The sequence below is a fragment of the Nycticebus coucang genome, chromosome 23 (assembly GCF_027406575.1).
Source record: "Nycticebus coucang isolate mNycCou1 chromosome 23, mNycCou1.pri, whole genome shotgun sequence".
NCBI lineage: Eukaryota > Metazoa > Chordata > Mammalia > Primates > Lorisidae > Nycticebus > Nycticebus coucang.
In genome coordinates this window covers 37,762,712-37,775,817 of record NC_069802.1, presented here as the reverse complement: position 1 = coordinate 37,775,817, position 13,106 = coordinate 37,762,712, and the positions used below count along the sequence as shown (strand labels likewise).

Here is a 13,106-nt window from a genome sequence, read left to right as displayed (position 1 = left end):
ACAGGAGAATATTATGCATTCAAAAGCCAAAATGAATAAATGAATGAACAAATGAATAAATAAGTAAAAATAATCAGAACTGTCTCTAAAAAAAAGACCTGATGATAGATCTACTAGACAAAGACTTTAAAACAGCTATCTTAAATATGCTCAAAGAACTAAAGACCATGTGGAGAAGGTTAAAAATAAATCAATATATAAACAAAAAGGCAATATCAGCAAAGAGAGAAAAAAACATAAAAAGATATTCCAGAGCTGAAACGTACAATAGCTTAAATGAAAAATTCATTAGATTCAGAGGAAGATTTGAGCAGGCAGAAGAACGAACCTATGAGTTTGAAGATAGAATAGTGGGAATTATCAAGTCCATGAAACAGAAAAAAATGACTGAAGAAAAGTGAACACTGACTCAGCATTCATAGCTCAGTAAGTCAGGTGATGAGGCTGTCGGGTTTGAGTCCAGCCTGGGCCTGCTAAACAATGACAACTGCAGTCCCACCTACTTGGGAGGCTGAAGCAAAAGAATCGCTTAAGCCCAAGAATTTGAAGTTGCTGTAAGCTGTGATGCCATAGTACTCTACCACGGGTGACATAGTGAGACTGTCTCAAAAAAAAAAAAGTGAACATAGCCTAGAAGACATGTGAGACACCATTAGGTAGGCTAACCTGTATTCTGGAAATCGCAGAAAGAAAAGAGAGAAAAGGGCAGAAAGAACATTTGAAGAAATAATTGTTGAAAACTTCCCAAATTTGACAAAATATATTAATATAAATGTGTCTGAAGCTCAATGAACTTAGAGTAAGATGAACTCAAAGAGACCCCACATTGAGATACATTATGATCAAACTTTCTTTTTTTTTTTTTTTTTTTTTTTGTAGAGACAGAGTCTCACTTTATGGCCCTCGGTAGAGTACCATGGCATCACACAGCTCACAGCAACCGCCAGCTCCTGGGCTTAAGCGATTCTCTTGCCTCAGCCTCCCAAGTAGCTGGGACTACAGGTGCCCGCCACAACGCCCAGCTATTTTTTGGTTGCAGTTCAGCCGGGGCTGGGCCCGAACCCACCACCCTCGGTATATGGGGCCGGCGCCTTACCGACTGAGCCACAGGCGCCACCCGATCAAACTTTCAAAAACCAGACAAGGAGAGAATCTTGAAAGCAGCAAAAGAGAAGCTACTTGTTACATAAGGGATCCTCAATAATGTTATCAGCCAGTTTCTCATCAGAAATTTTGGAGGTCTGAAGGCTGATATGGTCTAAGTGCTAAAGGAAAAAAAAAATTCAACCAAAAATCCTGTATCTGGGCTCAGCGCCTGTAGGTCATTGAGGCCGGTAGGTTCAAACCCGGCCTGGGGCCTGCCAAACAATGACAACTACAACAACAACAAAAAACTAGCCGGGCATTGTAGTGGGTGCCTGTAGTCCCAGCTACTTGGGAGGCTGAGGCAAGAGAATCACTTAAGACCAAAGTTTGAGGTTGCTGTGAGCCATGACACCACGGCAGCACTCTACCAAAGGTGGCATAGTGAGACTCTGTCTCAAAAAAAAAAAAAAAACAAGAATCCTATGTCTGGCAAATTGTCCTTCAGAATTGAAGACATTAAAACATTCCCAGATAAATGAAAGCTGAGGGAGTTTTGTTACCACTAGACCTGTCCTGCAAGTAATGCTCAGGGAAGTCTTAAAGGTTGAAATAAAGGACTACATAGTAACTGTAAATTTTACGAAGAAATAAAGATCTTAATGAAAGTAAATACATGGACAACTATAAAAGCTTATATTATTGTAACAATAGTTTCTAACTTTACTTTTTGTTTTTTACATGTTTTCAGAAACTAATACAGTTTTAAGTTATTATTAAAAGCTAGTATTATTGTAACCTTTGTTTATAACCCCACCTTTTGTTTTCTACATAACTTCAGCTATTAATACATTTAAAAGAATTACTGCTGGGATGGTGGCTCATGCCTGTAATCTTAGCATTTTGAGGGACTGAGGCACATAGATTGCTTAAGGCCAGGAGGTTGAGACCAGCCTAGGCAACATAGAGAAACCATGTCTTTACAAAAAATGGGGGGGGGGGGGGAAGAAAAGAAAAGAAAAAAATTAGCCAGGCTTGGTGGCATGTAACTACTTGGAGGGTGAAGAAAGATCATTTGAGTTCAAGAGTTTGAGGCTGCAGTGAGCTATGATCATGCCACTGCACTCCAACCTAGGCCAACAGAGCTAGATCCTATCTCAAAAATAAAAACAAAAGAATTACTAGTTATATTTTGGAACACACAGTGTATAAATGTAATTCTGTAGAGGCCAGGTTTCGGTGGCTCACACCTGTAATCCTAGCATTCTAGGAGGCCAAGATGGGTGGAATGCTTGTGGTCAGGAGTTTGGGACTAGCCTAAGCAAGAGTGAGACCCTGTCTCTAAAAAGACTGGCTGGGTGTTGTGGCGGGCACCTGTAGTCCTAGCTATTCAGGATGCTGAGACAAGAGGATCATTGAGCCCAAGAGTCTCAAGTTGCTGTGAGCTATAACACTACAGCACTTTATCTAGGGCAACAGAGTGAGACTGTCTCAAAAAAAAAAACCTAACAAGATTAAATAATGAAAAGATAGAAAATCTGAATAGACTTATAACTAGTAAAGAGATTGAATGAGTAATCAAAAATCTCCTGAGAAAGAAAAGCCCTGGACCTGATGGCTTCATTGATGAATTCTACCAAACATTCAAAAAAGTACTAATACCAATCCTCAAACTCTTCTGAAACATTAAAAAGGAGGGAAGACTTACAAATTCATTCTATTAAGCCAGCATTACCTTGATACCAAAGCCAGATAAGGACAGTAAAAGAAAACTATAGACCAACATCCCTTATGAACATTGATATAAAAATCCTGTACAGAATACAGACTGTCCCTGACTTGCAATGGTTTGAAAGCGATACTCATCTTTCAACTTGACAATGGTGTGAAAGCGATACTCGTTCAGTAGACAATGTGCTTCAAGTACCCATACAGACATTCTGTTTGTTTCTTATAGTACAGGACTCAACAAATTACATGAGCTACTGAAAACTTTATTGTAAAATAGGCTTTGTGTTAGATGATTCTGCCCAACTCTAGGCTAACGTAAGTGTTCTGGGCACATTTAAGGCAGGCTAGGCAAAGCTATGATATTTGGTAGGCTAGGTTAATGCATTTTGTACTTAGTGGATTTTCAACTTACAGTGTATTTACAATATATAAACCCCCATCATAAGTTGAGGAACAGCTGTGCTAGCAAACTGAATTCAGTACCATATTAAAAGTATTTTCTTTTCTTTTTTTTTTTTTTTTGAGACACTCTATCCTCCTGGGTAGAGTGCCATGGCTCACAGCAACCTCAAACTCTTGGGCTTAAGCGATTCTCTTGCCTTAGCCTCCCAAGTAGCTGTGACTACAGGTGTCCACCACAACACCTGGCTGTTTTTTGGTATTAGTTGTCATTGTTGTTTGGCAGGTCAGGGCTGGATTGAAACCCACCAGTAATAGTGTACGTGTCTGGCGTCCTAGCCGCTGAGCTACAGGCACTGAGCCAAAAGTATTTTCTTTTTTATTATTTGAGTTTTTTTCTGGTTCCATATGAATTGAAGTACTATTTTTTACAAGATCTTTAAAGTATGGTGCTTTGGGCGGCGCCTGTGGCTCAGTCGGTAGGGCGCAGGCCCCATATACCGAGGGTGGTGGGTTCAGGCCCAGCCCCAGCTGAACTGCAACCAAAAAATAGCCAGGCGTTGTGGCGGGTGCCTGTAGTCCCAGCTACTCGGGAGGCTGAGGCAAGAGAATCGCTTAAGCCCAGGAGTTGGAGGTTGCTGTGAGCTGTGTGATGCCATGGCACTCTACCGAGGGCCCTAAAGTGAGACTCTGTCTCTACAAAAAAAAAAAAAAAAAAGTATGGTACTTTGATGAAGATTGCATTAAGTCTATAGATTGCTTTGGGTAGTATGGACATTTTAACAATGTTGATTCTTCCCAGCCATGACCATATGGTATGTTCTTCTATTTGTTGACATCTTCTGTTATTTCCTTTCTCAAAGTTTCATAATACTCTTTGTAGAGATCTTTCACGTCTTTTGCTAGATACATTCCCAGGTATTTCATCTTCTTTGGTGCTATTGTAAAAGGAATAGAGTCTTTGATTTTGTTCTCGGCTGGACAAATGTTGGCATATACGAAGTCTACTGATTTGTGGGTACTGATTTTGTATCCTGAGATACTTCTATGTTCCTTGATCACTTCTAAGAGCTTTGTAGTGGAGTCCCTGGGATTTTCCAGCTATAAGATCATGTTATCTGCAAGGAGGGAGAGTTTGACCTCCTGTCCCCATTTGGATTCCTTTAATCTCCTTCTTGCCTGATTGCAATGGCTAGGACTTCTAACACTATGTTAAATAGCAGTGGAGACAGTGGGCATCCTTGTCTGGTTCCAGATTTGAGTGGAAATGCTTTGAGTTTTACTCCATTCAATATGATATTGGCTGTGGTTTGCTATAGATAGCCTCTATCAACTTAAGGAATGTTCCATCTAAGCCTATTTTCTTGAATGTTTTTTATCATGAAAGGATGCTGGATATTGTCAAAAGCCTTTTCTGCATCAGTTGAAAGAATCATGTGATCTTTGTTTTTGATTCTATTTATGTGGTGTATTATATTTATAGATTTCCGTAAGTTGAACCAACCTTGTGTCTCTGGGATAAAACCCACTTGATCATGGTGTATAACCTTTTCAATGTGTTGTTGTATTCTGTTTGCTAATATCTTGTTCAGTATTTTTGCATCAATATTTAATAATGATATTGGTCTATAGATTTCTTTTTTTGTTGGGCCCTCTCCTGGTTTAGGAATCAGGGTGATATTTGCTTCATTTGGTTATCCACATGTAGAAGACTGAAACTGGACCCACATTTCTCACCATTGACAAAAATTGATTCTCGTTGGATAAAAGATTTAAATTTAAGACATGAAACAATACAAATTTTAGAAGAGAGTGTGGTGAAAACACTTGAAGATACTGGCCTGGGGAAAAACTTTATGAGGAAGACCTCCCCTAGCAATTACAGCAAAATCAAAAATAAATGGGACTTGGATCAAGCTAAAAAGCTTTTGCACAGTTGGGTGGCACCTGTGGCTCAAAGGGGTAGGGTGCCAGCCCCATATGCCAGAGGTGGTGGGTTCAAACCCAGCCCCAGCCAGAAACTGCAAAAAGAAAAAAAAAGAAAGAAAGAAAGCTTTTGCACAGCTAAGAGTACCACAAACAAAGCAAACAGACAGCCTTCAGAATGGGAGATTTTTGCATGTTATGAGTTTAACAAAAGCCTGATAACTAGGATCTACAGAGAACTCAAATTAAACAATAAGAAAAGTACAAACAACTCTCTCTATAACTGGGCAAGAGATTTGAATAGAAACTTCTCCAAAGATGACAGGTGAATGTCCAATAAACACATGAAAAAATGCTCATGATCTTTAATCATCAGAGAAATGCAAATCAAAACCACTCTAAGATATCACCTAATCCCAGCAAGATTACCCCACATCACAAAGTTCCAAAACACCAGATGCTGACATGGATGTGGAGAGAAGGGAACACTTCTACACTGCTGGTGGGATTGCAAACTAATACAGCTTTTTTGGAGAGAAGTATGGAGAATCCTCAAAGCTCTAAAAGTAGACCTTCCATTTGACCCTGCAATCCCATTTCTAGGTATCTACCCAGAAGAACAAAAATAATTTTACCACAAAGACATTTGCACTAGAATGCTTATTGTGGCTCAATTCATAATTGCCAAGTCATGGAAGCAACCTAAGTGCCTATCAATCCAGTAATGAATCAATGAACTGTGGTGTAAGTATACCGTGGAATATTATGCAGCCATAAAAAGATGGAGACTTTACATCTTTTACATTTACCTGGATGGAGTTGAAATACATTCTTCTTAGTAAAGTATCGCAAGAACAGAAAAATATCCAGTGTACTCCATACCAATATGAAGTCAATATATAAACAATTACATGTTCATAAGAACAATAAAACACTAATATAGTGCAGTTCAGAGGTAGAGGGAAATGGGAGGGGGAAGAGGAGGACGTATGGCAGAGGAGGGAAGGCATGAGGCGAGATCTCACCTAATGTGCACACTATGAGGGTGTATAACACGCCCCCTGGGTAAGGGGCTCTTCTACAAATGGAACTTTATCCTGGAAGTGAGAACAATGTAACCTAAAAATTGTACCCTCATATTAATTTGAATAAAGTTTAAAAAAATAAAAAATAATAAAATAATAGGCATATCCAAAAGAGGATAGTCAAGAAAAGGAAAGTATTTTCTCTTTTTAGAGACAAGGTCTCACTTTATCACTCAGGCTGGAGTACACTGGTGCAGTCATAGCTCTCTGCAGCCTCAAATTCCCAGGCTTAAGCAGTCCTCCTGCTTCAGCCTCCTGAGTAGCTGGGACTACAGTTGCATGCCACCATGCCCAGCTATTAAAAGGTTATACACCATGACCAAGTAGGATTTATTCCTAGACTGCAAGGATGGTCTGACATACAAAAATCCATCAAGGTAATCACCACGTTAACAAAATGAGGGAAAAACCACAGAGCCATCTCAACTGATCAGAAAAAGCAATTGAGGGTGGTGCCTGTGGCTTAGTGAGTAGGGTGCCATATACCGAGGATGGTGGGTTCGAACCCAGCCCCAGCCAAACTGCAACAACAACAAAAATAGCGGGCATTGTGGTGATCACCTGTAGTCCCAGCTACTCGGGAGGCTGAGGCAAGAGAATCGCCTAAGACCAAGAGCTGGAGGTTGTTGTGATGCCACAGCACTCTACTGAGGGTGATAAAGTGAGACTCTGTCTCTAAAGAAAAAAAAGAAAGAAAGAAAAGAAATAAAAAGCAATTGACAAAATTTAACATGCTTCCATGATAAAAAAAACTCAATAAACTAGGAAACTGCTGCAACATAATGAAAGTCACATATGAAAAACCCAGTGAACATCACACTCAATAGTGAAAGACTGAAAGCTTTTCCTCTGAGGTAAGGAACAAGGAAAAGATACTTGCTTTCACTGGTATGGAACCGGAAGATCTAAAGAGAGCAACTAAGCAAGAAAAAGAAATAAAAAACGTTCAATTTGGAAAGGAAGAAGTAAAATGATCTATTTGCAGATGATATTTTACGAGGTCTAAGGAAAGTTCGCTAACTCACGTTGATGTTCTCCCCTCCCCATCTCTGTCTGAACTGGAGGTCATCGGGGAGTAAGCACAAGGCCTGGCTGACTCCCTCAGCATCTCACATGTCCTCTGGCTTCTACCATGCTTTGAGAAGTATGACCTACGAAACATGATCTGATTGTAGATGCTGGATATTAATCCCTTGTCATGTATGATTTGCAAATATTTTCTTCTGTTTAGTTGATTGCCTTTTTTTTTAGTTGATAATATTTTTGATGCACATAATTTTTAAATTTTCCATGAAGTCCAATTTGTCTATTTTTTTCTTCTATTACCTATACCTAAGAAATCATTGGCATACCCAGTGTTGTAAAATGTTTGCCCAATCCAGTGTTACAATGATTTTGCCCTATGTCCTAAGAGTTTTATTGTTTTAGGTCTTGGACTATTTTTAATTTTTGTATACCATGTCAGGTAAAGGTCCAACATCATTCTTTTGCCATGTAAATATCCATTTTTCCCAGCAACATTTCAGGAATAAGAAAATCAAACTTCAGAATTTAAATGTGAGATCCAAGAAATAATGGTGAACAAGTAAGTTTATAAAAATATCTACATAAATTAGGTTCTATAAAATTACGGATGATATCTGCTTGCTAGAGAGATATGAATATTAGGAGGGAGGCATTAGATTCTGACAGTCACTGAGAGTATTGGAAGCAGTGCAGTGAAGCCAGGGTAAGCTTCTTGTTTTGTGTGGGTGGAGGGGAGAGAATTTATTAACTTTAGACTTCCTCAAGTATACATGGAAAATTACTAAATGACTAGAAAGAATGTGAAGCTTCTACACAATTAAAGGATAGAAAGGGAATAAAGAAAAGTCAGTCAATCTAGCAGAAGCAGCAGGGGATAATTGTAATTAGCACAAAATGAAATACAAAATACAAAAAATAATAGATATAATGGCTTAAATTGAAATGCAGGTGGAAATGCTGGAGCATCATGTATAGAGCAGCCCATAGGAAAAAATACTGTTCACCTGAAGGAAAATAAAATTACCTCACTGCATTGAAAGGCTGAAAACCATAGAAATAAATGAAATAGGCTAGTGTGTTCTTTTTTTTCCCCCCTAGACAGTCTCACTATGTTATCCTCAATAGGGTGCTGTGGTGTCACAGCTTACAGCAACCTCAAATTCTTGGGCTCAAGCAGCAACCTCAAATTCTTGGGCTCAAGCAGTTCTCTTGCCACAGCCTCCCAAGTACCTGGGACTACAGCTGCCAGCCACAACACCCGACTATTTTTTGTTGCAGTTGTCATCGTTGTTTAGCTGGCCTGGGCCGGGTTTGAACCCACCACCCTCAGTGTATGTGGCTGGTGCTGTAACCACTGTGCTACAGGCGCCAAGCCTAGGCTAGTGTGTTCTAATTTTGCCCAGCCTGTTGGTCAAATCTGTAAAGAGGAATATTGGTTAAGTAACTTAAAAGACTCCTAGATTGATTCATAAAGCAAAACCTAATTCTGTATGTAACAAAGAGATTCTGAAGGGTTAAAAATAAAATTGTGGGCAAAGGTATGCCAGGTAAAGTCAAAAGGAGTTGTTGAGGCCCCACTGCTTTCAGTGATACCCAGAAAGTTATCTATGACACGGCATCACCAAGCAGCACACCACCACCATGTGCTTCTCTACGGTTGGCGGAGGCACAAGAGAAAGACAAATGAACAAACTGATGGTGTGCTCACCTTTCTTAGTTGAAGGCAGAGATCCTGGACAAATAATTAGCATGAATTAATCACCGACTACAAAGAACAGCAAGTAAGCTGGAGGAAGGAATTGAAAATAGAAATTTAGAAGCTAAAAAACAGAAACAGAGATAACGAGTAAGCCATTTTTACAAACACAAATTGATGCTGTCTGTTTTTCATTTCAAGCCCAGTGGAGTGGATGTGTGTCGCAGGAGGGAAGAGGGAAGTGGGTCCGGGAAACCAAGAGAGCTCATGTGCCCTTTGGGGTGAGCCTGGTAGGCATAAGGAAAAGTCACTTGTGGGAGAACAAGGATGGCTGAAAACCCAGTCATTGGGAAAAGGAAGAAAACAAACCCAAGATCATTTTCAGAACAGGCCATTTAAAAGTCCATGAAGAACTGTGAATCTGTGTGACTGGCAGTGCTGTACTGAAGGCCTTTCTCCTCTGCTCTCCTGTGAGCAGTGCTGGGCTGGGCTACCACTCAGTGAGCACAATGCCTTACAGAAATAAATTCCAGATAGATTAACAAGCTAGGAAAGTGTGGGAGATATATTTCATAATTTTGGGGAGGGGAGATATGTGAAGCTTCTCAGCAACCCCAGAATGCTTAAAGCAAGTGATAACACAGCTGCATAGAACTGAGACGACTTGTGAGAGAAAACCAGCTACTTCTCAACTATAAAGTTAAAATCCAAGTGTTGGCCTGTGAGAACATCTTCCACATGTAGTTATAAAGGGTCTGATATTCAGAATATACAGGGAACATCTGCAGATCAGAAAACGAGAAATTTTTTAAACAGATACGGTGGCTATCCATAGAGGAAAAAATACATGCGCCTGTTAAAAAGGAAGGGATGCTGAGCCTCGCCAGTTGCCTGAGAAATGGAGATTAAGCTCCTATTGGGAGGTCAGAGGATAGGGGCTGTCCTTCTGTGGCAGGGTGGTAGCGTGTCTGGCTTTCGTGCCCTGTACCACTGCCACCCTACTGTCTCCTGAAGAAGTGTCTGAGAGCACAGTGACTGCTGCAGTCACAGCAAAAGAGAGGAACAGCCCAGGATGGCACCATAGAGCGCACACGTGTGTCAAGGAGCAGGATCACTTCAGCCATATTGTTGACAGTGCAGAGTAGCCTCATTGTAGTGCCAAGTCTGTTTCAAAGAGACACTATTGTGGGGGTGTAGAAAGGATGCACAGAAAATTCCAGGCAGGGCAGTACAGGAGGCACCATGTGAGCAGCGGCCCTCAGGACACACGGGTGCAGCTTATACTGCTGTGTTTACACATGCACCTGCATGCTCCCCGAGGTTTTGTGTTAAGTCTTCATCTCAGTCAGTGCTCTCCCCTCAGAGCATGGCTAACCTAGATGCTTGCAGGGCAAGGACAGCAAGGCTGTGCTTGATCTGTCCATCTGTCCATCATTGGGCAGTGGCACTGCCAGAAGATTTTGCCGTGATAGACATAAAGTGGCCTTTTGCAAATGGGCACTTGGATTTTAGGTGGATTCCCAGGACCACAGAGTACTTGTGAGTCTCAGGGTCTTCGCCACATTGCTTCCCAAAGCCATTCCTGCCAACCCTGTGGCCAATTCTCATCTTGGCCAACGTGACATTAGTGTCATGTCTCAGGTCCTGTCATAGCTTAAGAGTCACCCTGATCTGCATTTCTCAGCTGCTTGGGAACTTGAACCTCTTCCCTTGAGCTTATCTGTCTGGACTGGCTCCTCGGGAACTGTCTCTGTGCCCTGCCTGTGTGTGATCAGGTTCATCTTGTTGTTTCCGTCAGCGTTGTGTTTCTGTCGGCCATGGGCCTGGCCCGCTGTGGTACTGAGGGCTCTTGCCTTCTTGTTTGTCATGGGGGTGGTGTGGGAAGCCCTGGCTCACTGTCTATTCCCACAGGCGCTCATGAGGGCTGGTCTTGCCCACATGGTCAGGACCTACCCTTCAGGAGCAAGAAAAATAGAACTGGTTTGGGGGTGTCCTGTCTGAGTGGACATGGGACACCACGGTTTTCAGTACAACAGACAAACTGCTTGTCTGATGTGTCTTATGACAAAGTTAATTCCCCTTAAAAACGACATGTAATTGCTAAGAGTTGACCACACACATAACCTGACTTTCACTTCACAGGACCGTATAATTGATGCTGGCCCCAAAGGAAACTATTCTCGATTTATGAATCACAGCTGCCAGCCCAACTGTGAAACCCTCAAGTGGACAGTGAACGGGGATACTCGTGTGGGCCTGTTTGCTGTGTGTGACATCCCTGCAGGTACAGCTCTCGGGGGACTCTACAAGAGGGCCCTCGCCACATGGACAAGTAGAGTGGCTGTTGCTTTGAGTTGTGTGTGACCAGACTGGAAAGGCTCTGTGGGAGGGGGTGGTGATGTGGAAGTTGTGGGGGGTTTTTGTTTGTTTGTTTTTGAGAGACAAGAGTCTCACTTTGTCGCCTTCGGTAAAGTGCTGTGGCATCACAGCTCTCAGCAACCTCCAGCTCTTGGGCTTATGTGATTCTCTTGCCTCAGGTTCCTGAGTAGCTGGGACTACAGGTGCCCACCACCACGCCCAGCTATTTTTTGTTGCAGTTTGGCCGGGGCCAGGTTTGAACCTGCCACCCTCGGTACGTGGGGCCGGCGCCCTACTCACTGAGCCACAGGCACTACCTGTGTTTTGTTTTAATTATTTGTTTTATGAAACAAAACTGAGAGGTCAAGAGTTATGCCCAGGATAGTTATAGAAATGCTATGCATTTTGTAGATCTAACACAAGCTTCCTAGCCTTACATGTTTGCAGTATGATGTTTGCTTTCTCTTTTCCAGGGACAGAGCTAACTTTTAATTACAACCTCGACTGTTTGGGCAATGAAAAGACGGTCTGTCGGTGCGGGGCCTCTAACTGCAGTGGATTCCTTGGGGATAGACCAAAGGTAAAGTCGTCCCTTTTGTGAGTGTCTGTACTTCATAGCTGCTGCTGGCATCTCACACATCTAGGAACCTGCACCTTCCAGTGAGCAGGGGTTTTCCTGTTGGCATGTTGCTGTGACATGCAGGCAGAAGACAGCAAGTTAGGGGGCCTCCTCTAGAGGTGTGCAGGCACACAGGGCAGTGCCTCACTGATGCGTTTCCTATGGATGCTATCACAAAATACTCCAGGCAGGAAGGCTAAAACAACAGAAATCTAGTCCCACAGTTCTGGAGATTAAAAGCTGAAATTGGGGTGTGAGCAGGCTGTGCCCCTCTGAGGCCCTTTGGGAGAGTATTCCCGTCTCTCTTCCAGACCCTCGTGTTTGCTGGGAACCCTTGGTGTCTGTGGCCTGCAGAAGCCTCACTCTGGCCTCTGCTTCCTTCTCCATGTGGTGTTCTTCCTCTGCACCTGTGTCCAGATTTCCCCTTTTATGAGGACACCAGTCATGTTGGACCAGGGGCCCCCTTACTCCAGTGTGACTCCATAGCTAATTACTTCTGGAACGGCCCTTCCTGGTCGCATTCCAAGGCTTAAGAAAGGAGGTGAATTTGGGGATACTCTTCTACCCGGTACAATGCTCCCTTCTCTGAGCTGGTATCTGTCTCTTGTCTGTGTTGGTGGCACTCTCAGGTCACTGATGCGATACCTCATGAAGGGATCCCGGAGGCAGGTGGGCGTCACTTTTCCTGCTGAGGCATCCTTTGTACCATGGGCCCCAGTAGGGGGTCCCAGGCCCGGTATTAGCCACGAGTGCTGAGATGAGTTGTTGCTCGAGGCTTACACCCATGTCAGTCTCACTTAGCTGTCCACACACAATTGATAAGCCCAAGCTGCATCTGGTGAGCTGCCCTGCCAAGGATGCCCCACCAACCCTCCACTGCCAGAAGAGGGTCTAGGGCACTGAGTACCTCTCCTCACAGTGTGCCTTTTATTACTGCTTCAGTGAACTGTGCTTAAATCTTGATTCTAGACCTCCACATCCCTTTCTTCAGAGGAAAAGGGGAAAAAGACCAAGAAGAAAACCAGGCGGCGCAGAGCAAGAGGGGATGGGAAACGCCAGTCTGAGGATGAGTGCTTCCGCTGTGGCGATGGCGGCCAACTGGTGCTATGTGACCGCAAGTTCTGCACCAAGGCCTACCACCTGTCCTGCTTGGGCCTGGGCAAGAGGCCCTTTGGTAGGTGGG

At 42.8% G+C, this 13,106-nt stretch overlaps 2 protein-coding genes and 1 non-coding gene across 4 annotated transcripts in view; 2 read left to right on the top strand and 1 right to left on the bottom strand.

Moving 5' to 3' along the window:
• The window catches only part of NELFA (negative elongation factor complex member A), a 39,581-nt gene that overhangs the window by 26 nt on the left and 26,449 nt on the right, over positions 1–13,106 (bottom strand). The window contains exon 11 of one of the 2 annotated variants that reach the window (XM_053578008.1): positions 8,959–9,036. In XM_053578008.1, the coding sequence (XP_053433983.1) occupies positions 9,005–9,036 (32 nt within the window). In that variant the 3' untranslated portion in view covers positions 8,959–9,004. Of the gene's footprint in view, positions 1–8,787; positions 9,037–13,106 lie in introns of those variants that run through there. The other variant, XM_053578007.1, reaches the window with a different exon arrangement.
• NSD2 (nuclear receptor binding SET domain protein 2) overlaps positions 1–13,106 on the top strand; it is a 90,608-nt gene that overhangs the window by 72,422 nt on the left and 5,080 nt on the right. The window contains 3 exon segments of the mRNA XM_053578004.1: positions 11,089–11,230; positions 11,778–11,884; positions 12,893–13,097. Coding sequence (XP_053433979.1) covers positions 11,089–11,230; positions 11,778–11,884; positions 12,893–13,097 — 454 coding nt within the window.
• On the top strand, positions 10,858–10,981 carry LOC128576155 (small Cajal body-specific RNA 23). The gene has a single exon (XR_008377267.1). It is a non-coding gene; the product is annotated as a small Cajal body-specific RNA 23 (non-coding RNA).